Source organism: Dipodomys merriami, unplaced genomic scaffold (genome assembly GCF_024711535.1).
Source record: "Dipodomys merriami isolate MVZ:Mamm:240054 unplaced genomic scaffold, mDipMer1.0.p SCAF_125, whole genome shotgun sequence".
In the NCBI taxonomy this organism is placed as follows: domain Eukaryota; kingdom Metazoa; phylum Chordata; class Mammalia; order Rodentia; family Heteromyidae; genus Dipodomys; species Dipodomys merriami.
In genome coordinates this window covers 1,302,734-1,326,433 of record NW_027202549.1, presented here as the reverse complement: position 1 = coordinate 1,326,433, position 23,700 = coordinate 1,302,734, and the positions used below count along the sequence as shown (strand labels likewise).

Here is a 23,700-nt window from a genome sequence, read left to right as displayed (position 1 = left end):
CCACCCCAGAGCAAGGGTATTTCTATTCTTACCCTCAGAGATGGCTGGAGGGTGTCATTCGCCCGGGGTCACCCAGCTAATGAGGACTTTAGTACTTTGACCGTCTCAACCCGTTCTGCCTCTGCAGAGCGCCGCCACGCCCGCAGGAAGCCACGCTGCACTGCTAGAGCGTGAGAGCTGTCATGGCTCTCTTGGCACCAGCCACCTGTGTGTAGTCTCGCCTCGTCATTCTGACCACCCAGGGAGAGCAAGGCTCCCGCTAGGGGGCTGTTCCCCCGCGAGCCACGCCCCCAAGCCACGAGCACCAGTGAAACAGCTGAACTAATCAGTGGTACAAGCAGGGCACCAGGTGATGCAACCTGCCAATCTACCCCTCACGAAGCCGAGATCTCAAGGATGGCGGTTCAAAGCCAGCTCAGGCAGGAAAGTCCCTGAGACTTTTTAGCTCCACGGAACCACCAGAAAACCAGAAGTGGAGCTATGGCTCAAAGTGGTAGAACATTAACCTTAAGTGAAAAGACTCAGGGACAGTGTCCAGACCCCCAAGTTCATCAAGCCCCATGACGGACCAGGAAAAAAAAAAAATCAGTGATAGGACCTCCCTGGGGAGGAAAGTCTCTGGGGAGAGCTGGAAGGAAGAAGGCCATCTTGGAGCCAGCCTTGGTCTTCAGGGAACCTGGCCTCCCATCCAAACACCTGCTGATACAGAAAGAGCCAGTGTTGATTTAAGATGCTCTGACTTGAATCAACAGATAAAGCCTCCAGGAAGAGCACCAGATAGCGATAGAAGGTGTTTTCCCAAGGGGAAGATGACTCCCCCGCTCCGACCACCAGGAAGCAGCTCAGGGTGCACTGCATTGTCTCAGGCAGGGAGCATTCGCCATGTTCCTTCCTTCCAGAGGCCATGTGGCCTCCATGTGATTCCATTCATTCAAATACTTGAGACACCACTTAGTAAAGAATATCAAGGCTGAGAAGGTGGCTCAGTGGTAGAGTGCTTGCCTATCGTGCATGAAGCTCTGGGTTTGATTCCTCAGTACCACATACACAGAAAAAGCCGAAGTGGTGCTGTGGCTCAAGTGGTAGAGTGCTAGCCTTGAGCAAAATAACCTCAGGGACAGTGCTCAGGCCATGAGTTCAAGCCCCAGGACTGGCAACAAAACAAAACAAAACAAAACTGGGCATTGGTGGCTGAGATCTGAGGATCATGGTTCGAAAACAATGCAGGCAGTAAAGTCTGTGAGACTTCCATCTCCAGTGAGCCTCCAAAAAAGCCAGAAGTAGAGCTGTGTTTCAAGCGTGGAGCACTAGTCTCGAGCACAAAAGCTCAGGACAGCATCTAGGCCCCAACTTGGAGTCCCAGGACTGTGTGTGTGTAGTGTATATATATATATATATATATATATATATATATATATATATATATGTCGTTGTGGGCTTGAACTCTGGGCCTGGGCGCCGTCCCTGGGCTCTTCAGCTCAAAGCGAGCGCTCTACCACTTGAGCCACAGCGCCACTTCCGGTTTTCTGGTGGTTCATGGGAGATCAGCTCTGCTCCTGGTTCTTTGAGCCTAGATAAGGAATGGTGGGGTCCAGTGTGGAGAAGGGAATTGTGGCAGGTCACATGGGGGTGATGGTGGGATTAATGCCAGGGCTAAAACTGGGTCAGAGGGTGGTTTACTCTCAAGTCTACAAGTAGGAAAAAAGCCTATAGAGCAAGGGCTGAGGGGGCCCAGACTCCCCCCATTTCCATTCCACAGCTCCTAAGGGCTGAGCTAGCTCGGATCCCAGAGAGCATGCCTACAGCTCTCCTGAATCTCCAGGCCACCGAGTGTTGGTGGCTACTCAGGAAGCTGAGATCTGAGGATCACAGTTCAAAGCCAGCCCAGGCAGGAAAGGCCGTGAGACTCTTCTCTCCAAAGAACCACCAGAAAAGCAGAAGTGGCGCTGTGGCTCAACTGTGGTAGAGCACTAGCCTGGAGCACAAAAGCTCCCAGCACCCAGGCCCAGAATTCAAACCCCAGGACCAGCAAAAACAAAGCAAAACAAAACCACCTGAAAAATGCGGCATGAGAGAGATGACTTTCAAATCAGTGACTGTTCAAAATGGGGTGGGGGGGAGAGGAAGGATGGGGGGGGATCCGTCCACAGGGCAGGCTTCTGGGTGGGTATTGTGAGCATCTGAGGACCGTGTGCAAGAGCAGGCACGAGGAACAACTTAATAAGAACAGACTTTAGGAATCTAGTATGTTTTTTTTTCCTTCTTCTAATTTTCCTATAAAATTGTTTACCTTTCTAGGAACGCTGAGCGTCTGATCCATGATAAAAGCCACACAAAAACTCTAGGTTCAGAGAGAGACAGGAGGAAGAGATGTGGTGCCCCGCAGCTCGGTGGGTGCGTATTTACTGACTCCTCCCCGGCCACAAACAAGCACATCAAAAGCAAGCAGATGGCCATCTTTACGACGCAGGCCCACAAGCTCGGCGCCGGGAGTAGCCCCCGTGCTGGCGCCTGGGCCCCTGCCAGTGCCCTGGCCACCCTGTGCCTTCTCTGATTTGGAGGAGGAGGGACAGAAATGGATGGGAACAGAACTTGAATTCCCCACAGCCATGTTTTTCCAGCCTGATTGGGGTCCCAGGAGGAGAGCCTGGCATCTGTGCCAGCCCTTCCTCCCTCCCTGCCACCTTAGCCTGGCTCAGTTCAAACATTTGCTATTCACTCGCCCACCCGGAGCAACCTACCTGGCCTTTTCTGGTTGAAGTGTTTTGTGCTGGTCCTGGAGCTTGAACTCAGGACCTGAGTGCTTTCCTTAAGCTTTGGTGCTCAAGGCTAGCACTCTTACCACCTGGAGCCACAGCTCCCATTTCCAGCTTTTTCCATACTTAATTGGAGATCCGTCTCATTTACTTTTCCTAGCCTAGGCTGGCTTGGAACCGCGGGCCTCAGATCTCAGCCTCCCAAGTAGCGGGGATTATAGGCATGAGCCACTGGTGCCACTTCCCTTTCTTTTGGCATTAGGGATTGAACCCAGGGCCTGGGGCAGGCCAGGCAAGCTCTCTACCACTTGAGCTCTACTTTCAGTCCTCCTGGTTTTATTTTGCCTTTGAGACAGAGTGCTCCCTTTGCCCAGTCACCTGATGATTCGCCCATCTCAGCCTCCTAAATCCCCAGGATTATAGGCGTGCGCTCTCACACTCAGCCTTCATACCCACTTTTTAGGAAGGGGCTTTCAGAGCCTCCTGTCTTCTGATGGTCCCTTGTCTAGTCCCTTTCATGAATCGAAAGCAGAAAGTTCCATCCCAGCATAAGGCCTGGGGGCTTTATGTGAGCCAGAGTTGTGGGGGCTCACTGGACTGGCCTGTCACCAGAATGTGCTTCAGCTCAGGCTAGACTGATGACAGATGACCCCTGAGGACCAGATGACTGAGGAAAGCCATGAGCACAAGGTTAAGAACCTGCTCTGCAGAGGTCTAGGAGTTCCATTGGAGCTGGAGGGAAGGGAAGCAAGCTCAGAAACACACGTGTGTGTGTGTGTGTGTGTGTGTGTGTGTGTGTGTGTGTACGCGCGTGCGCGTGCGTGCATGCTGTGTCTTGAACTCAGGGTCTACACACTGTCTTTAGCTTTTTTGCTTAAGAACGGCACCCTACCACTTGAGCCACAGCAGCACTTCCGGTTTTCTGGTGCTTAATCGGAGATAAGAGTCTCATGGGGACTTTCCTGCCCAGGCTGGCTTTGAACTGCAATCTTCAGATGTCAGCCTCCTGAGTAGCTAGGATGACAGGCGAGAGCCACTGGCTCCTGGCTCATTTTGGTTTTGTTTAATGACCAGTGTTCCTTGGGGAGAGCCGGGGCACTGATAGGATGTCAGATCTGCCATTGATCATAACCGTGTTTGCCGTTTGGCTCAAATTCTCACTGAGTCAGGCCTTGCCCTGAGCCCCACATAAAGTCTGCATCAGGAGGCATGGTCTGTGTGCCAAGGATGGGTTTGTCTTCACAGCAACTGATTGGCTGGCAGCCAACCCAAACACCCTATGGAATCGCTGGAGATAAGTGACTGGTTATCAGTACAAAGGAACTCTACTGCGCAGCTGTGAGAAAGGCAGACCAGCTCATCCTGGTGGGAAAAAAATCCCTCCCATCTCCAAGGCCTAGTACCTGAGGACACACGCAAGGTACAAACACGCATAGGTAGGCATCCCTTGTGAAATAAGATGGGAGATGACAGAGACCTCTCTGTGAGGGCTGGAGGCCCCAAGTACATCTGAACCCTTCAACTGTGTGAGGCATGTTTTAGAAAAACCACAAGGGGGCTGGGAAGGTGGCTCCACGGTAGAGTGCTCATCTAGCCTGCATGAAGCCCTGGGTTCGATTCTTCAGCAGCCCATATACAGCAAAAGCTGGAAGTGACATTGTGGCTCAAGTGGTAGAGTGCTAGCCTTGAGCAAAAGATGCTCAGGGACAGTGCCCAGGCTCTGAGTTCAAGCCCAGGACTGGCAAAAAAAAAAAAAAAAAAAAAGGTACATCTTTGAATTTGAAATATACACTGGGGGAATGAGGGAATGAAGTAGCCTGGGCACTGGTGGCTCACGCCTGTCATCCTAGCTACTCAGGAGGCTGAGATCTAAGGATTGCAGTTCAAAGCCAGCCCAGGCAGGAAAGTCCATGAGACACTTATCTCCAGTGAACCACCAGATAACCAAAAACGTTGCTGTGGCTCAAAGTGGTAGAGCTCTAGTCTTGAGCAAAAGAGCTCAGGGATAGCTCCCAGGTCCTAAGGTCAAGCCCCATGACTGACAAAAATAAAGTAAAATATGAGGGGGAAAAAATCATATATGCCAGGCATTGGTGGGCTCACCTGTAGTCCTGGCTACTCAGGAGTTTGAGATCTGTGAATCCACAGCATGCTAGCTTTTGGTGGGCCATGCCCAGAGAGTGTGAGCATCACCTAAGAGACAAGATGCCATGCCTCATGTTCTTTCCCTTTTGTTTAATTTTCTTTTTGGTGCCAGTTGTGGGGCTTGAACTCAGGGCCGGGGCATTGTCCCTGAGCTTCTTTTTGCTCAAGGCTAGCGCTCTACCACTTGAACCGCAGCGCCACTTCTAGCTTTTTGGTGGTTCGTGGGAGATAAGAGTTTCATGGCCAGATGGATCTTACCCAGGCTGGCCTTGAAACATGATCCTCTAGATCTTGGCCTCCTGATGGCAGGCGTGAGCCACCAGCGCCTGACTTGTTCTTTTCAATCAGCTCAGCTGGACAGCTGACTCGCCACGTCTGATGGGGGAGGTGATAAAGTTTTACTAGTTCATGAGGACACGTCCCCAAGCCCTGCCCTTTCGCAGCTACCCTACTGGGTTACGCCTTGCCCAGGACCACATAAAAAAGCGCAGGGTCCCTCCCCCCTTGCTCAGAGGCAGCTCCAGCCACACAGGCATCAGGACTGACTGCTTTCTGGGACCACAGGACAGAGGACACAATGACCACGATGAACGGTGAGTGCAGGAAATCTCCCCGTAGCTCAAGTCCAACCCACCGTTGGCCCACACACTGGCTGTCCCTAACTCAGCCCAGGCTGGCGAGGCCAGCTCCGCTTTATTCTCTATCTACTCATTTAAAAGACAAATGCACCCAGTACCCGTGGCTCATGCCTGGCTGCCATCCGAAGGTCACAGGTTCAAAGCCATCCCAGGCAGGAAAAGTTTGGGAGACTCAACCTCCAGTGAGCCACTAAAACCCAGAAGTAGAACTGGGGCTGAAAGCGGTAAGAGTGCTGTCCTGGAGCAAAAGAGGTCAGGCAGCAGCAGTGCCTAGGCCCCGAGTTCAAGACCCAGGACCAGTAGAAAAACAAAAACTCCCACTTCGCATTTCTTTTTTTTTTGGTCGGTCATGGGGCTTGAACTCTGGGCCTGGGCGCTGTCCCTCAGCTCTTCAGCTCAAGGTGAGCGCTCTACTACTTGAGCCACAGCGCCACTTCCGGTTTTCTGGTGGTTTATTGGAGATAAGAGTCTCACGGTCTCTCCTGCCCGGGCTGGCTTTGAACCGTGATCCTCAGATCTCAGCCTCCTGAGTAGCTAGGATTACAGGCGTGAGCCACCAGCGCCCAGCCCACTTTGCATTTCTGTATGATTTCCACATGACCCAAAAGTATAATAAGACTTCCTGTAGCCATTCCCTAAGTGCTGCGTGCATTTGTTTTATCCTTCTCAATTATTCAGGAACCTTCTGTGGTCTCATGATATCCACCAGCTAGAGCCTTCATGGTAGGCAAGATCAGATGAAGAACCGTGCACTCAAACTCCATTCTGGGCCTGAGTCACTTTCCAGATGCTCTCTTTTGCTTTTCTTTTTTTCTTTTCAGTGTTTGGTGTCCGTCCTAGAGCTTGAACACGGGGCCTGGGCGCTGCCCCTGAGCTTGTTCCACGCAAGGCTAGCACTCTACCACCTGAGCCACAGCTCCACTTCTAGCTTTCTGGTGGCTCATCAGAGATAAGACCCTCACAGACTTTTTGTCCCCGGGCTGGCTTTGAACCACGATCCTAAGATCCCGGGCTCCTGAGTAGCTTAGGATTCTAGGTGTAAGCCACTAGCATCCAGCAGAGAAAGGGTCTGAAGTCCCTAGCACATGTTCATTAGCGGGGCAGATCAGTGAATGTCTCCCACCCCCGCGTTCAGCCATCCTCGGCTTCACAGCTGGGTGCAGTTTTGTAAATTACCAGGGAGGAGGTAGCAAGAAAGGTAGGGTGTCCTGGCCCAGATGGCGCTTGCTGCTGCTCGGGTCGTTTTCCTCCCTGGCCCGCGGTGTCAGGCCACACTGGCCTGTTTATTTCGCATCTAGACCTCCTGCTTCTTCACTGCAAGGAACAATTTGATTTTCAGGGTTTAAAAGACCAAAGATGGCCAGTGCTCAACGCGAGCGCTCTACCACTTGAGCCACAGTGCCACTTCTGCTTTTCTGGTGGTTCACTGGAGAGAAGAGTCTTACGGACTTTCCTGCCCAGGTTGGCTTTGAACCACGATCCTCCGATCTCAGCCTCCTGAGTAGCTAGGATGACAGGCGTGAGCCAGCAGTGCCTGGCACATGTGCTAGTTCTATGTTCTGGGCCTTGAACTCAGGACCCGGGCACTGTCCTGTCCCTGAGGGTTTTTTTCCTTTCTTTTTGCTCAAAGCTAGCTGTCTACCTCTTGATCCACAGCTTCATGTGCAGCTTCTTTGTTGAGATGTGGGAGATAAAGAGTCTCCTAGTGGCCTCAAACTGCAATCCTCACATCTCAGCCTCCTGAATAGCTGGGATGACAGGCGTGAGCTACGGGCATTAGTGAGGCTTGTTGTGGCTTTAGGCTTGAGGGCAGCCGGGCGCCGGTGGCTCCCGCCTATCATCCTAGCTGCTCAGGAGGCTGAGAGCTAAGGATCATCATTCGAAGCCAGCCCGGGCGGGAAAGTCTGTGAGACTCTTATCTCCAATAAACGAATCAGAAAAAGCCAGAAGGGGCGCTTTGGCTCAAGTGGTAGAGCACCCAGGCCCAGAGTTCAAGCCTCCAGGATTGGCAAAAAAAAAAAAAAAAAAAAAAATCAAAGAGAATGAGGGCTGTAAGCTCCTCCCCAGTGTTGATTATAAACGAAATGTCTGTCTGTCCGTTCCTCCCCCCCCCCCCCCCGTGTGTGTCTGCACCTCCCTGTCCGCCCCGCACCCCAATAGAGTTGCAGGCTCTCCGCATTGACTTCTTGAGGAAGCAGAACACCAAGGCCCACCACACAGACAACTTCCAGACCAACAAACTCGTGCTCCGTCGCGGCCAGGTATTCCACCTGCGTCTGATGCTCAGCAAATCTTTGGAGCCCCACGAGCAACTGAAGCTGCAGTTTGCCATCGGTGAGTCCTCGGGGTGCATGTGTGTGGGAGGGGGGTTTGTGTGTGAAAAGGGTAGAGTGGGGTCTGTGTTTTTGCCTCCCCAAATCTCAGCCATCCACCGGCCTCGCGGCCAGTCAGTCATACTTTGGCCGCGCGTAGTAGCACACACCTGTAATCCCGGCGGGTAGACAGGAAGTCAAGACTCTGTCCCCGTTTTGGGTGTTCCCAGGGCCGAATCCTAGCATCGCCAAACACACCCTGGTGGAACTGAACCTGAAGATGCCCACCGCGTCCCGCTTCGAGGGCTGGAAGGCTTCGCTGACCAGTAACACCGGCAAGGAGGTGAGAGCCGCGGCCCTGCGGGCTCTGCCTCGCTGGCTTCTGGACAGTTCTGGGCCTAATTTCAGACGCCACGGTCCTCACCTTCTAGGCGGCCACAGAGCTTAAAGACCCCGGCCACTGTCTCCCAGGGTCTCTCCTCCCCTCTGCCTCTCCATCTGCTTCTCTTCTCTGCCCCCTGACCACGGGTACACCGCCTCCATTTCACTCCTTCCCACACTTCTTTTCTTTTGCCGGTACCAGCATTTGAACTCAGAGCCTTACATACTTGCTAGCTCACAGCTGGTGCCCTACCACTTGAGCCATGCCTCTAGTCCTATTTTATTTTGGTGGGTAATTGGAGAGAAGAGTCTCTTGGAGCCAGGTGCCTGTCAGCTTAGCTTCTCAGGAGGCTGAGATCTTGAGGGTTGCAGTTCAAAGCCAACCTAGGCAGGAAACTCCCCGAGACTCCTTTATCTCCAATTAGCACCCAAAAAAATGTAAGAAGTGGAAGTGTGGCTCAAGTGGTAGAGCACCAGCCTCGAGTGAAAAAGCTCAGGAACAGAGTCCAAGCCCTAGGACTGGCGCACGCGCGCACGCACGCGCGCACACACACACACACACACACACACACACTCTCTCTCTCTCTCTCTCTCTCTCTCTCTCTCTCTCTCTCTCTCTCTCTCTCTCTCTCTCTCTCTCTCTCTCTCTCTCTCTGTTGGTTAGGCCAGGCACCAGTGGCTCACACCTGTCATCCCAGCTACTCAGGAGGCTGAGATCTGAGGATCGTGGTTTGAAGCCAGCCTGGGCAGGAAAGTCTGTGAGACTCTCATCTCCAGTGAATCACCAGAAAAGCAGAAGTGGCGCCGTAGCTCAAATGGTAGAGCGTTTGTGTTGCGCACAAAGTGGCTCAGGGACAGTGCCCAGGCCCAGAGCTCAAGCCCCAGGACTGGAAAAGAAAAGATCGTTAGGACGTACGGAGTGTTCTAGGGCCTTTCTAAGAGCCCGGTCTGGTGGGAGGGCGGTGTCCACCCTGTCCCGTGCCTCTCTCAGGTCATCGTGGCCATCACCAGCGCCCCCAACTCCATCGTGGGCAAATACGAGATGGCCGTGAAGACCGGAAGCCACACGTTCAGGGTGCATGAGGACTTCTACCTTCTCTTCAACCCCTGGTGCATTGGTAACGTGCAGCTCTGTGTGTGTGTGGGGGGGGGGACATGAGGAGGGCCCCTGATAGTGGAATGGGACCCAACCCAGCACCCCTGGGACATCATCCTCTTTGTGGCCAAACCCCCATGAATTCAGGCCCCTTTCCTCGCTTTTCCTCCTCCCTATTGCCCTGCCTGCCAACCTTGATAGACATTGATGGACAGCTACAGCCCACCAATAGTGTCTTCCTTGGCAGCTGTAAGGGAGGGGCTAAACCCAGACAGGTGGCTCTTCTCTTCCTGTCTGCAGACTCTCGCTTGGTTTTGTGTGTGTGTGTGTGTGTGTGTGTGTGTGTGTGTGTGTGTGTGTGTATGGGGGGGTGTTGTCGGTCATGGGGCCTGAACTCTGGGTCTGGGCGCTGTCCCTCAGCTCTTCAGCTCTACCACTTGAGCCATAGCACCACTTCTGGCCTTTTCTTTTTATGTGGTGCTAAGGAATCGAACCCAGGGCCTCATGCATGCAAGGCAAGCACTCTACCACTGAGTCACCTTCCGAGCCCTTGGTTGTGTTTTTGTTTGTTGGTTTGTTTTGCCAGTTCTGGGGCTTGAACTCAGGGCCTGGGCACTCTACTACTTAAGCCACAACACCAATTCCAGCTTTTTCTGTGATGCATTGGAGATAAGAGTCTCATGAACTTTCCTACCCAGGCTGGCTTCAAACCACAATTCTCAGATCTCAGCCTCCTGAGTAGCTAGGCTGACAGCGTGAGCCATGGACACCTGGACACAGTTCATCTTTTTCTTTTTTTTTTTTTTTTCCAGTCCTGAGATTTGAACTCAGGGCCTAGACACTGCCCCTGAACTTCTTTTTGTTCAAGGCTAGCACTCTACCTCTTGAGCCACAGCACCACTTCCAGTTTTCTGGTGGTTCAGTGAAGATAAGATTCTCACAGACTTTTCCTGCCTGGGCTGGCTTTGAACCGCAATCCTCAGATCTCAGCCTCCTGAGTAGCTGGGATGACAGGCGTGAGCTACCAACGCTTGGCTTTTTTTTTTTTTTTTTTTTCCTTCTCTTTTTTTCCCTCTCACAGTGAAATTTCCTTATACCTCACTCAGAATGTTCTGGAAGTTCTTAGGACTTCTAATCCAAACTCTGTTGCCTGGGGTTGGAGGCACGATTCAAGGGGTAGAGTGCCAGCCCGTGAGTGAATACATCAGCTACTTTGTTCCAGTCCTGGTCTCAGACAAGAGACAAATGTGTTGCCATCATCCCTCCACCCCTCTCTCCCACCCTCCCACCACGGAGACTTTCCAGCCCCTGTAGCCCAGATGGTGCACCCCCTCCTCCCCAAGCCCCATCGGTTGGCCACCCACGCGGCCACATGGTCTCCCCACAGACGACCTGGTTTTCCTGCCTGACGAGGAGGAGCGCAAGGAGTACATCCTCAACGACACCGGCTACATATACATGGGCTTCGCCAAGCACATTCGCGGCAAGCCCTGGAACTTCGGCCAGGTAACAACTCACCTGGTACGCGCCCTCTCCCCTTGCTTCAGCTAGAGTGTGATGGGCTGCCAGCCAGAGGGAAGTCGGGGAGCTTCAGGTCAAAGGTCAGTGGTGTGCCACTGGACCAAACTGGTGGAAGAACTGAGACAGAGGCCCCTCCATCCATCCATCCATCCATCCATCCATCTGTCCACCCATCCATCCACCCATCCACCCACCTGTCCACCCATCCATCCACCGATCCACTTATTCATCCATCCACCCACCATCCATCCATCCACCCATCCATCCACCCACCCATCCATCTATTCATCCATCCACCCATCCATCCATCCACCACGCATCCATCTATCCATCCATCTACCCACTCATCCATCCACCCTCCACCCAGCCACCCATCCATCTACCCATCCACCCATCCATCCATCTACCCATCCATCCATCCATCCACCCATCCACCCACCCACCCATCCATCCATCCACCCATCCAACCATCCACCTATCCACCTACCCATCTATCCATCCATCCACCCACCCATCTATCCATCCACCCATCTATCCATCCACCCATCCATCCACCCACCCATCCATCCATCCATCTACCCACCCACCCACCCACCCACCCACCCACCCATCCATCCATCCACCCATCCATCCATCCACCCACCCATCCATCTATCCATCCATCCACCCATCCATCCATTCACCACCCATCCATCTATCCATCTATCCACCCACTCATCCATCCACTCTCCACCCAGCCACCCATCCATCCACCCATCCACCCATCCATCCATCTACCCATCCATCCATCCATCCACTCATCCACCCACCCACCCACCCATCCATCCATCCATCCATCCACCCACCCACCCACCCATCCATCCATCCATCCACCCATCCACCTATCCACCTACCCATCTATCCATCCACCCATCCATCCATCTACCTACCCACCCATCCATCCATCCACCCATCCATCCACCCATCCATCCACCCACCCATCCATCCACCCATCCATCCACCCACCCACCCACCCATCCACCCACCCATCCATCCACCCATCTACCCACCCATCCATCCACCCACCCACCCACCCACCCACCCACCCACCCACCCATCCATCCATCCACCCATCTACCCACCCATCCATCTATCCATCCATCTTTTCCTTCTTCCAGCCCTTCTTTCCCACATCTGTCCTTCCCTCTTTCATCTATAGTCTTTCTTTAGAGCTCTTTATTTTGTTGTCGGGCTTGAACTCGGCCTGGGCGCTGTCCCTGAGCTTTTTCACTCAAGGTGAGTGCTCTACCACTTGAGCACCACTTTCGGTTTTCTTGGGTGCATTGGAGATAAGAGTCTCCAGTGTCATCCTAGCTACTCAGGAGGCTGAGATCTGAGGATCATGTTTTGAAGCCAGCCAGGGCAGAAAAGTGAGACTCTCATCCCATAAACTACTGGGAAAAAGCCGGAAGTGGTGCCGTGGCTTAAGTAGTAAAGCGCTGGCCTTGAGCACAGAGAGGCTCAGGGATAGTGCACAGGCCCTGAGTTCAAAGCCCCAGGACGGGCAAAGAGAAATGTCTCATGGATTTTCTGTCTTGGCTCCAGACTGGCTTTGAACTGGGATCCTCAGATCTCAGCCTCCTGAGTAGCTAGGATGACAGGCGGGAGCCACCGGCCCGGCTCCCTATTCCATCCATTCCTTGTAGCTTTCCTCTTTCCTTCCCTCCTCCCCTCATCCTTCTCTCCCTCCACCATCTCCATCCTCTCCTTCATCATTGCCACCATTGCTCCATCATCTCCCTCCCTCCCTCCCTCCCTCCCTCCCTTCTATCCACCATCCCCTTCCATCCATTTCTCCCTTCCCCCTCCCTCCCTTCCTAGATCCTTCATTTCCAGCACCCTCCCTCCCTCTCCTGCTCCCTCCCCTTCTTCCCCTGCTCCTCACCTCTGCCTCCCACGCACCAACCCAGACCAGCAGCCAGCCAAGCAACTAGCCATCGCCATTCCTTCCCCAGCGGCCTAGTCTAGGTTGCAAGGCAGCGCAGAGCGTGGCTGAGGCATTAACCCCTCCCCCGCAGGCGGCCAGACTTGAGGGCCACAGGAGGTGGTGCCTGGTAATCTGTAATCTGGGCAAACCTTTCACCTGCCTCTCTTGTTTTTATTTTTCCCCCCTTTCCCAACCAGTTTGAGAAAAATATCCTAAGCTGTGCCATTTACCTGCTGACCCAGAGCTACCTCAAGATCCTGGAAATGAGGGACCCTGTGCTGGTGGCCCGCACCATGTGTGCCATGGTTGGTCTGGGGTGGGGTGGGGGATGCTGGGCTGGCTGGGGGCTTCGGCTGGGTGGACAGGGTCACTCTGATCCCGTCAACCCCGCCCGGGGACCTGCCTTGGCCTTCTCAGGTTTAGAAACTCCTCCTAGGTCGGGTGCTGCGGCTCCCGCCTATAATCCCAGCTCCTCAGGAAGCAGAGATCCTGAGGCTCTGGGCTGGGAAAGTCCATGAGAGTCTCTCATCTGCAAAGGTGGAGCTGGGGCTCAAGTGGTAGAGCGCTCACCTTGAGCACCAGAACCTCAGGGACAGCGCCCAGGTCCTGAGTTCAAATCCTAGGACCCCCCCCCCCCCACGCACAAAACCAGATCCTGGAAGCCGTGGAAGCTTTGGTGCGGGTCAGGGCTGTCCCGCCCGTCGCAGGCTGATGCCCCCCCCCATCCCAATCAGATGAGCGCGGCGAACTCGAACGGCGTGCTCACGGGGAACTGGTCGGGGAACTACGCGGGCGGGACGGCGCCGCACCTGTGGTCCAGCAGCGTGGCCATCCTGCAGCAGTTCCACGCCACCAAGCAGCCCGTCAACTTCGGCCAGTGCTGGGTGTTCTCCGGCATCCTCACCACGGGTGCGTGGCCGCGCTGGCGGGGGGAGCGCCCCCATGCCCCCTCGCACGCTGCTCACCCCCTCACCCCGGCGCGTCGCCTTGCAGTGCTCAGGGCTCTGGGCATCCCTGCCCGCAGCGTGACGGCCTTCGAGTCAGCCCACGACACGGAGAAGGACCTCACCGTGGACATCTACCTGAACCAGACCGGCAAGACCATCCCGGACCTCACCAAGGACTCCGTGTGGTAGGGTGCCCTGCACTCCTCTGTGATTTTTCTTTTACGTGTTGGTAGTGGGACTTAAACTCAGGGCCTGGGCGACGTCCCTGAGCTCTTCAGCTCAAGGCGAACGCTCTACCACTTGAGCTACAGCACCACTTCCGGTTTTCTGGTGGCTCATTTGGAGAGAAGAGTCTCATGGGGACTTTTCTGCCTAGGCTGGCTTTGAACCGTGATCCTCACATCTCAGCCTCCTGAGTAGCTGGGATGACAGGCGGAGCCACCTGCGCCCCGCTCCACGCTTGATCTGTTAGACACTGATATAGGGGGGTGATACCCAGAAATCCATTTCCAAAATTCAGATTTGAGACAGGCTGAGCAGGAACTGCCCCAGCAGAAGTCATTTAAAAATGCAGTTCCCGCCGGGCGCTGGTGGCTCACGCCTGTAATCCTAGCTACTCAGGAGGCTGAGATCTGAGGATCGCGGTTCAAAGCCAGCCCGGGCAGGAGGGACCGTGAGACTCCTATCTCCAATAAACCACCAGAAAACCGGAAGTGGCGCTGTAGCTCAAGTGGTAGAGCGCTCGCCTTGAGCTGAAGAGCTGAGGGACAGCGCCCAGGCCCAGAGTTCAAGCCCCACGGCTGACAAAAAAAAAAAAAAAAAAAATGCAGTTCCCAGCTGGCGTCCGTGGCTCACGCCTGTCATCCCAGCTACTCAGGAGGCTGAGATCTGAGGATCACAGTTCAAAGCCAGCACGGGCAGGAAAGGCCGTGAGACTCTGATCTCCAATGAACCACCAGGAAACCGGAAGTGGCGCTGTGGCTCAAGTGGTAGAGCGCCAGCCTTGCGCACAAAGAGAATGAGGGACAGCACCCAGGACCAGAGTTCAAGCCCTATGACCCCCACCCCCATTCACACAAAATGAGTTCCAAGATTGGCCAGTTACAAAATCAGGATCCAAGCCAGAGGTAGTCTACTGCCCAGAAAACGGTCAGACCTGGACTGGGAAGGTGGCTCAGTGGTAGAGTGCTCGCCTAGCATGCATGAAGCCCTGGGTTCCATTCCTCAGCACCACAGACACAGAAAAAGCCAGAAGTGGCACTGTGGCTCAAGTGGTAGAGTGCCCAGCCTTGAGCACTGGGATGGCCCCCAGGCCCTGAGTTCAAGTCTCAGGACAGGCAAAAAAGAAAAAAGCAAAGAAAAAGGTCAAACTTCCCATTGCTCATTCATTCACCAAGCATTTATTCAGTGTGTCATACTCAAAACCCCAAAGATGGCGTCCGGCCTTGAGCGGTTCACTTGGTCTACCAGTGACATCTTCTGGGAAGGCCTGGGGCGCCCCACCCCCTCTCCCCCCAATCCACCCCCCAGGCAAGGCTCCGGGGGTGGAACTCGGTGACCCATGCTCCCCTCTGTGGATCCTAGCTGTGTTCCCATCTAACCACGGGGCCGGGCCTTGTTCCCCGCCTGCCACAGGAACTTCCACGTGTGGACAGACGCGTGGATGCGGCGGCCAGATCTGCCCGTGGGCAACGATGGCTGGCAGGCCCTGGACGGCACCCCACAGGAGATCAGCCATGGTGAGCGTGCGGCCTGGGTGGGGGCCGGGGCTGGGGGTGCAGAGGGGCTGCTGGGGCATGGCTGCTTATATTTTGGTTGGTCGTGGGGCCTGAACTCTGGGCCTGGGCACTGTCCCTCAGCTCTTCAGCTCAAGGCGAGTGCTCTACCACTTGAGCCACAGCGCCACTTCTGGGTTTTCTGGTGGTTCATTGGAGATCAGAGTCTCACGGACTTTCCTGCCTGGGCTGGCTTTAAACACGATCCTCAGATCTCAGCCTCCCGAGTAGCTGGGATGACAGGTGTGAGCCACCAGTGCCCGGCTGGCATGGCTGCTTTTTAGAAGCAGAGCTGAGGTTTGAACTCAGGATCTTGTCACTACTAGACACCCCTCTGCCACTTGAGCTACGCCTGCAGCCCGGCTAGTTATTCCTTAGGTCCTGGGAATTGAACTTGCATGTGCTGGGCCAGGTGCTTGAACCATGCCTCCAGGAACCTTTTTGCTTTCTTTCTACTGGTCCTGGGGCTGGAACTCATGGCACTCTGCCACTTGGGTCACTTCCACCTGAGTGGTTCATTGGAGAGAAGAGTGTCAAGGACTTTCCTGCCCGGGCTGGTCCTGAACGCGATCCTCAGCTCTCAGCCTCCTCAGTAGCTGGGATGACAGGCGGGAGCCACGGGTGCCTGGGCTTCTTTGGTGATTTCTGGGTGGGATCGCACCTGGGCTGTGATCCTCCTATTTGTGCTTCCGGTGTCCATTGAGGCTGACAGGTGTGCACAGATACACCCGGCACGGGTTGAGATGAGACTGAGTGCAGACTTCATTTTGCCCAGACTGCGTGCGATGCTGAGAGCCCCTGCGAGCCTCTTGATTGCTGGGAGCGGAAACCCTGACCTCCAGCCAGAAAGCCATCTTCACAGTTCATCTAGCCGGGCGCCGGTGGCTCCCGCCTGTCATCCTAGCCTCTCAGGAGGCTGAGATGTGAGGATCGCAGTTCAAAGCCAGCCTGGGCAGGAACAGCTGTGAGATTCTGATCTCCAATGAACCACCAGAACCCGAAGTGCACCCAGCTGAGCACTTCCGACCTTTTGCTGGTTCATCAGCAGTCAGAGAGTCCCATGGGCTTTCCTGCCTGGGCTGGCTTCAAACCAGGATCCTTAGAACTCAGCCTCCCGAGTGGCTGGGATTACAGGCGTGCGCTGCTTACTAGTCCCTGGCCAGATGTGGCCAGTGGTGGGAGTGTTGACTCTGGGCAGGTTCCGCTGCCGCCACCCCCCTCCCCCCCACACAACCCAGTGTATGGTCTGCCCCCTGGGGTGACCCCTGACGGCCACCATTCCCACAGGCATCTTCCGCTGCGGGCCCTCCCCGCTGCCCGCCATTCGCAACGGCGACATCTTCCTGGGCTACGACACCAAGTTCATCTTCACCGAGGTGAACGGGGACAAGCTGATCTGGCTGCTGAAGAAGGTGGGCGGTGAGGACGTGTACAGCCTCATCGCCGTGGAGACCGACAGCATCGGCAAGAACATCAGCACCAAGGCGGTGGGCCAGGACCGGCGCCACGACATCACCTATCAGTATAAGTACCCCGAAGGTAGCTTGGCCTGGCCGGGGCGAGGGGGAGCGCTGCTGCTGGTGGTACTGTGGGGTGGCGGGGAGGGGGGGCGATTTGTAGCCAGGCTGGGCTCTAGAGCAGACGCCTGCGTTAACGGCTGAGGGAGTGGCAGGCGTCCATCCATCTCTGCAAGTAAAGGAAGCGGAAATAGGAGGATCGCAGTCCGGGCTCATTTTGGCTTTATAAAGTCAGACCTGATTTCTTCCCTTGTTTGCCCGTCATGGGGCTTGAACTCAGGGCCCGGGCAAAGCGCTTGTGCCTGAGCTCTCGTGTTCAAGGCTGGCGCTCTACTTCTGGCCTTGGTTTTTGGTGATTCGTCCGAAATAAAGAGTCTCACAAGACTGTGTGTGCTTCCCTGGGGAAGGCCTCCACCCTCGATCCTCAGCTCTCAGCCTCCTCAGTCGCTAGGATCACAGGCGTGAGCCACCAGCGCTGCCCCAAACGCCACGTCGTGTCTCCGTAGGCTCGGCGGAAGAGAGAGAGGCCATGAACCACGCATACTCCCTCCTGCAAGTTCCGAGGCCGCCGCAGGACCTGCGCAAGCGGAGTCAGCTGGAGCTGTCCGTCATGGAGGACACGGTGGAGATGGGCGGGCCCGTGGTCGTGACCGTGCTGCTCAGGCGCACCACCGAGGAGACACGGAGGTTCAACTTCTCCGCCTCCATCAACCTGCAGACCTACACGGGCAAAGATGTGGCGCAGCTCGCCATGCTCAGCAAGGAGGAGGTGGTCAAAGGGGAAGGTATGGAACAGGGCCGTGTGCATTCCCGCCGGGCACCTGCCTGTCGTCCCAGCTGCTCAGGAGGCTGAGGTCTGGAGGATCGCGATTCGAGGCCAGCCCCGGGCAGGAAAGACTGTTGAGACTCTTGTCTCCAATGGACCCCCCCCCACCAGAAGTGGCGCTGTGGCCCAAGGTTGAGTGTTTTAATCCACCCCGAACTCGTGGCCATGTGGGCTCAGTGTCAAGTGCTCTCTTCCTCCTGCCCCTCTCACGCAGAAGCCCAAGTGGTGTTCATCGTGTCCCCGGACACCTACATCACCAAGCTGGGCATCGTAGACGATGAGGTGGTAGTGAAGGTCACCCTCCTGGCGCAGGACCTGAAGTCGGAGGAGAGCACGGGCAAGGATGACGGCCTCCACTTCGTGTACTCCAACTTCTTTGTCGAGGTGAGCCGCCCGCTGCCTTCCGACGCGGCCCACTGATGGCAGCGCTCTGGGGTGGGGTGCAGACTCTAGTTTTGTGCTGGTCCCAGGGCTGGCTCAGGGCGGGTGCTCTACCACTTGAGCCAAGGTACCCCTTTGGGCTTTCTGGGGGTTCCTTGGAGATCAGAGTCTCACGGACTTTCCTGCCCAGGCTAGCTTTGAACCGTGATCCTCAGCTCTCAGCCTCCTGAGTAGCTAGGATGACAGGCGTGAGCCACTGGTACCAGCTTTCTAGAAGCTTTATGCCAGAGTCTGGTGTTTAGCATGTGGGTCACGGTGGCCTTCCAGGGAGTAAATCCCGGGCCTCAGTTCACCAAGGGGGAAAAGCAAGGGCAGTGTTCACTCGTTGCCAACTCCAAGGTCCTGAGCGAGCTGGGGCTGCAGGAAGCCTTGGTGAGCCCCCCCCCATGTGGCCCCCACTTCCATCTCTGTCGGGCTGTGGGCCCAGTGGCCTCCAAGCCTGTATGGATGTACCTCGTCCACAATGCAGCTCTGGTCATTTCTGCAAAGCGGAGCTTAGGACCAGGGCTGTGTGGCTCATGCCTGTCATCCCAGCTGCTCAGGAGGCTGAGAGGTGAGGATCGCTGGTGAAAGCCAGCCCTGGATGGGAAAGTCCGTGAGAGTCTGATCTCCAAGGAACCACCAGGAAACTGGAAGTGGCGCTGTGGCTCAAGGGGTAGAGAACCTGCCTTGAGCAAAAATAGCTCAGGGATGGGCACCTTGGTCCTAAGATCAAGCCCCAGTGTGGCAGCACACGCCTGTAATCCTGACCCTGAGGTTGGACCCGTAGCTGTGGGCAGCCTTGACATCACAAGGAGATGCAGGCTGACCCCCACGCGTGGTGAAAGTGTGTGTGCAAACAACCAAGCATCTGCCGGGCATCTGTCCACGCATTGGCGCGTGCGTGCACACACCTGCGTGCAGCGGTGGCGGGATGGGGGCCTGCGGGAGCACTCCCCCGGCGCGCGTGGACCCCGTGGGCCGTGTCTGCCGCAGATGCCGGACACGGGGAAGGTGGGCCAGGAGCTGACGTGCGTGTGCCGCTTCCTCAACGTGCTGCCCATCCCGCTCACCCACATCACCTTCTCCCTCGAGAGCCTGGCCATGTGCTCGGCGCAGACCGTGGACAAAGGGTGAGCTCGCCGCGCCCGACTCCCGACTCCCGACTCGGAGCTCGCAGTGGTGCCAGCATGTTTACTTGACAGCCGAGGCCCTCGCGCCCCCCCCCCCGCCCCCCTGAGGGTCTGTGGGCTTGGAATGTTCTAGGATGCTGCCCCCGGGCGAGGCCATCCAGTTCCAGCTCCAGTGCATCCCGATGAAGAGCGGCGTCAAGAAGTTCATCTTCAAGTGCACGTCGCGGGAAGTGAAGGGGATCCACGCGGAGAAGATGGCCCTCATCTCCTAGAGCGCGGGGGGCCGCGCGGCTCCGTCCTGCGGCGCTTGCACACAGGATGATCGCTTCACGTCTCAGCATTTCACACGGCCGGCCGGGGGGGGGGGGGGGGGCGGGCCCCGGGCATCCGGCCATGCTGGGAGGCTGAGCGCGGAGGATCAGAGTTCGAGGCCAGCCCCGGGCAGGAGAGGCCGCGAGACCCCCGCGCCTCGTGAAGCACCGGGATGCTGCGGCGGGGCGCCCGCCAGCGCGGAGCGGCGCCGAGGTCCAGCCCTGGGACGGATCCAGGGCCCGCCAGGGCGGCCCGCAGGGGGGCAGGGCCCGCCGCCCGCCCCCGCCCCTCCCCGGGGCCCCTCCCCGGGGCCCCTCCCCGGCGCCCGCCCCCGCCCCTCCCCGGGGCCCCTCCCCGGCGCCCCTCCCCGGCGCCCCCGCCCCTCCCCGGCGCCCCCGCTGTCACGCCGTCTGCTTCCAATTAAACGGCTTTCACGCAGTGGCGCCTGGTCCGCGTGGCGCGTCGTGGCCCCGGGCGCGGCTGGGGTGCAGGCCCGGGCCCACGCCTGCCATCCCGGCGGCTCCCGGGAGGCTGGGATCCGAACCCGAGGTTCGAAGCCCGTTGGGCAGGAACGCTCTCCCCTCCCCCCCCCCCCCGCCATGAGCCAGCAAAAAGCTGGCGCGGCGCCGTGGCGCAGGCGGCGGAGCGCCCGCCTTGAGCCCAGAAGCGCGGGAGGGGGGGCGGCGCCCGGGCTCCGAGTTCGAGCCCCGGTCAAGGCCTGCTCCGCACCGCGCAGCGCCGAGACACGTGGGTGCGTGCGCGCGCCGGCCTGCGCGTGCGCGCATCTGTCTACCTGTGTGCGCGCGCACGTCTTCCTGCTCCCCTTGGCCATCGCTGCTCTCCCTGGGGGCCGTAGGTTCGCTGCCTGGCCCCGCCCCCGCCCCCGCCAGGCTCCGGCCCCGCCCCTCGTCCCGGCCCCGCCCCCGCCAGGCCCCGCCCCCTGGCCGGCCGGAGAGGGAGGCAGCGGCTGGGCACAACACGCGTCTTTACCAAAGCTGGGGCGGCCCGCGGCGCCTAGTCGCCGGCCACCTCGGCCGCGGAGGCCGCGTCCCGGTGCGGGGTCTCGGGCGAGGTGGCGGCGGAGGCCGGGGAGGAGGAGTCGGAGGCGGGGGAGGAGGAGTCGGAGGCGGGGGAGGCCGAGGCGGCGCCGGGCGCCGCGAGCTCCAGGTCCGACAGCGAGGACAGCTGGCGGATCAGCTCCCCGCGCGCGGGCGCCCGCGGCCGGCCCGGCCCCGGCGAGAAGGGGTTCAGCCAGTTGGGGGACGGGGGCCCCCCGAAGGCCGCCTCCACCGACCGCCAGCCGCCGCGGGGCGCCCGCGGGTGGTTCTTGCGCTTCAGCCGCTCGATGCCCTGCAGGGGGGAGGGGAGGGGAGGGTGGGGGGGAGGGGAGAGGGCGGGGGGGGGGAGGGGAGAAAGGGGGGAACAAGAGGCTCAGCCGCGCGGCCGCGGCCTGGTCTCCGCGCCCCCCCGCCCGGCAGGACACCGCAGAGGGGCCGCGGGGACGGCCCCCCCCAAGCCCACTGAGATCTGGGGTGGGGCCCCGGTCCAGCAGCTCAACCTCAAGGAAAACCAGATACCACCGACGGCAGCAGGGGAGGGAGGCAGCGGGCGAGGCCGGCGGCGGAGGCCATGCGGGGGTGCGGGGGTGCGGGGCTGGGCGCAGGGGGGCGGGGGGCGGGCGGACACGACACTGGCCCCGCGTGGGGTCCGCGCATGCAGGGTGGGCGCCCCCCGCCCCCAACCACGAGTCTTTCAAGCCACTCACCTGCCGTGGGGCCACAGGAGGCCCAACACCTCCAGAGGGAATGATGCACAGACAGACAGACAGACAGGCACACACACAGTGGGGGGAGTTGTTTGGGGAGTCCGGGGGTTCAGGACTAGCAGCTAGTAGCTCTACCCTTTTCTCTCCCACACGAGACAACACAGCCCAGCACCACCCCTTCTACTATGCTGAAAGGGAAACTGAGGCACAGTTTGTGCTCCGACCCCTGCCCTCTGCTCCAGTGTTCACCCCACCCTAAAAACCAGTGATTTCAGGACTTTAAGCTTCATGGCCTTGTTGTGGGAGGACAGGCCTTCCTGGTGCTGGCCCTGAGCTTCTTTTGCTCAAAGCTAGCCCCTACCACTTTTTTTGTTGGTGGTAGTGGTTGTGGGGCTTGAACTCTGGGCCTGGGCGCTGTCCCTCAGCTCTTCAGCTCAAGGCTAGCGCTCTACCACTTGAGCCATAGCGCCACTTCCGGCTTTTTCTGCTTATGTGGCACTGAGGAATCGAACCCAGGGCCTCCTGCATGCAAGGCAAGCGCCCTACCACTGAGCCACCTTCCCACAGCTTTACCTCCACCTTTTTGCTGGCTCACTGGAGATAAAGTCTCACGGACTTTCCTGCCCTGGGCTGGCTTTGAACCTCCATCTTCAAATCTCAGCTTCCTGAGTAGCTAGAAAGACAGGTGTGAGCCACTGACGCCTGGCTTTTGTTCTGTTTTGAATTCTGGTGCTGGGGTCTGAACTCTGGGCCTCTTGCTCGTGCTTAGCTTGCACACTCAAGGCTGGCGCTCCACCACTTGAGCCCACAGCATGGTGTTTTGCTTTTTTCTTTGGCTGGTTCACTGGAGATGAATGTCTTCCGCATTTGACTGGCCAGGGCTGGTTTTGAACCGTGATGCCCTCAGTCCTCAGCCTTGTGTGGTGATGTAGACTTAGTGAGCCCAGACCAAAGGAGGCTAGAGTCAGGACAAGCGGGGTCCTGCCAAAGAGAGGGGCCCTGGTGCACGCAGAAAAGCACCACTCTGCAGCTCTCATTTTTTCCACTCAAGATTGGCGCTTTGCCACTTGAGCCACGCCTCTGCTCCTGGCGGAGACCCGATGAATGATACTGGGCGCTATATTATCCTGTCATAATCTTTTTGTCCGTCTGAAATTATTGCACAGCAAAAAGGTCACACAATAATCGAGCCGCGCCTCTGTGGCTCACACCTGTCATCCTAGCAACTCGGGAGGCCGAGAGCTGAGGATCGAGGTTCAAAGTCCAGTCTGGGGATAGAAAGCCGGTGAGACTGTTAGCTCTAAACACCAAAAAAAAAAAAGCCAGAAGTGTGGCTCCGGTGGTAGAGCGCTAGACTTAAGCACAGCAGCTCAGTGCAGGCTAGGAGCATCCAGGCCCTGAATTCAAGTCCTGGGACTGGTATTTAAAAAAAAGCCCAAGGTGGACTTGTGGTTCAAGTGGTAGAATGCTAGCCCGAATCAAGCCCCAGTACCACACACACACACACACACACACAAATGATAAGACATGAATAGTTACACCATACAAACCTGAACACCCGATTAGAATGCAAAGCTGGAATCAAAATGTACAACAGCAATAATAGCACAGTACGTTGGAATATTATGCAGCAATGAAAAATGCTGTTAATACAGGCTTTCTTTTCTTTTCCAGTCCTGGGGCTTGAACTCAGGGCCTGGGCACTTTCCCTGAGCTTCTCTTGCTCAAGGCTAGCACTCTACCACTTGAGCCACAGTGCCACTTCCAGCTTTTTCTATGTATGGGGTACTGAGGAATCGAACCCCGGGCTTCATGCTTTCTAGGCCAGCACTCGACCACTGAGCCACCTTCGCAGCCCCTTCACGCGGGTTTGCTTGGCCCTGGAATATCACATTTGAGGGTGTCCCGGGGAGAGAACAAGGCAGGCGAGCGACGAGCCTCCTGGAAGACGTGGATTGTGGCTGAGGTGTACTTCTCTCTGGAGAACTTGTGTGTTCCAGGTTGTGGTGGTGGTTTTCGTACACCAGCGAGCTGGTGTTATGAGAACAGCAAAAGGCTCTTTGGGTGGACGCAGGCCCGGAGGGACCCCACCGGGCTGCAGGCACGCCGTCTCCCGCGGACTGTCCCGGGCTGGCCTCCAACGCCCAGGCCTCCGTCTCCGCCTCGTGAGCTGCAGGGTTGCAGGCATGT

At 57.2% G+C, this 23,700-nt stretch overlaps 2 protein-coding genes across 4 annotated transcripts in view; one reads left to right on the top strand and one right to left on the bottom strand.

Moving 5' to 3' along the window:
- Nucleotides 1–255: 255 nt before the first annotated feature.
- Nucleotides 256–20,165, top strand: Tgm4 (transglutaminase 4). 2 transcript variants are annotated; one of them, XM_070017584.1, is made up of 17 exons: nucleotides 256–349; nucleotides 2,299–2,394; nucleotides 4,002–4,192; nucleotides 5,414–5,494; nucleotides 7,700–7,873; nucleotides 8,082–8,194; nucleotides 9,224–9,350; nucleotides 10,716–10,834; nucleotides 13,013–13,120; nucleotides 13,550–13,724; nucleotides 13,809–13,947; nucleotides 15,398–15,501; nucleotides 16,825–17,076; nucleotides 17,561–17,839; nucleotides 18,095–18,264; nucleotides 19,297–19,433; nucleotides 19,567–20,165. In XM_070017584.1, the coding sequence occupies exons 4-17, from the start codon at nucleotides 5,479–5,481 to the stop codon at nucleotides 19,703–19,705; spliced, it is 2,052 nt and encodes a 683-aa protein (XP_069873685.1). In that variant the 5' UTR covers nucleotides 256–349; nucleotides 2,299–2,394; nucleotides 4,002–4,192; nucleotides 5,414–5,478; the 3' UTR covers nucleotides 19,706–20,165. The 2 variants fall into 2 exon arrangements, with proteins under 2 accessions (XP_069873685.1, XP_069873686.1); XM_070017585.1 differs by lacking the exon at nucleotides 5,414–5,494 and having other exon boundaries at nucleotides 257–349; nucleotides 4,002–4,176; nucleotides 19,567–20,164.
- Nucleotides 20,166–20,697: 532 nt separating this feature from the next.
- Nucleotides 20,698–23,700, bottom strand: part of Zdhhc3 (zinc finger DHHC-type palmitoyltransferase 3) — a 33,200-nt gene continuing 30,197 nt past the window's right edge. Inside the window, exon 8 of one of the 2 annotated variants that reach the window (XM_070017587.1) lies at nucleotides 20,698–21,095. In XM_070017587.1, coding sequence (XP_069873688.1) covers nucleotides 20,760–21,095 — 336 coding nt within the window. In that variant the 3' untranslated portion in view covers nucleotides 20,698–20,759. The remainder of the gene's footprint in view (nucleotides 21,096–23,700) is intronic. The other variant, XM_070017588.1, reaches the window with a different exon arrangement.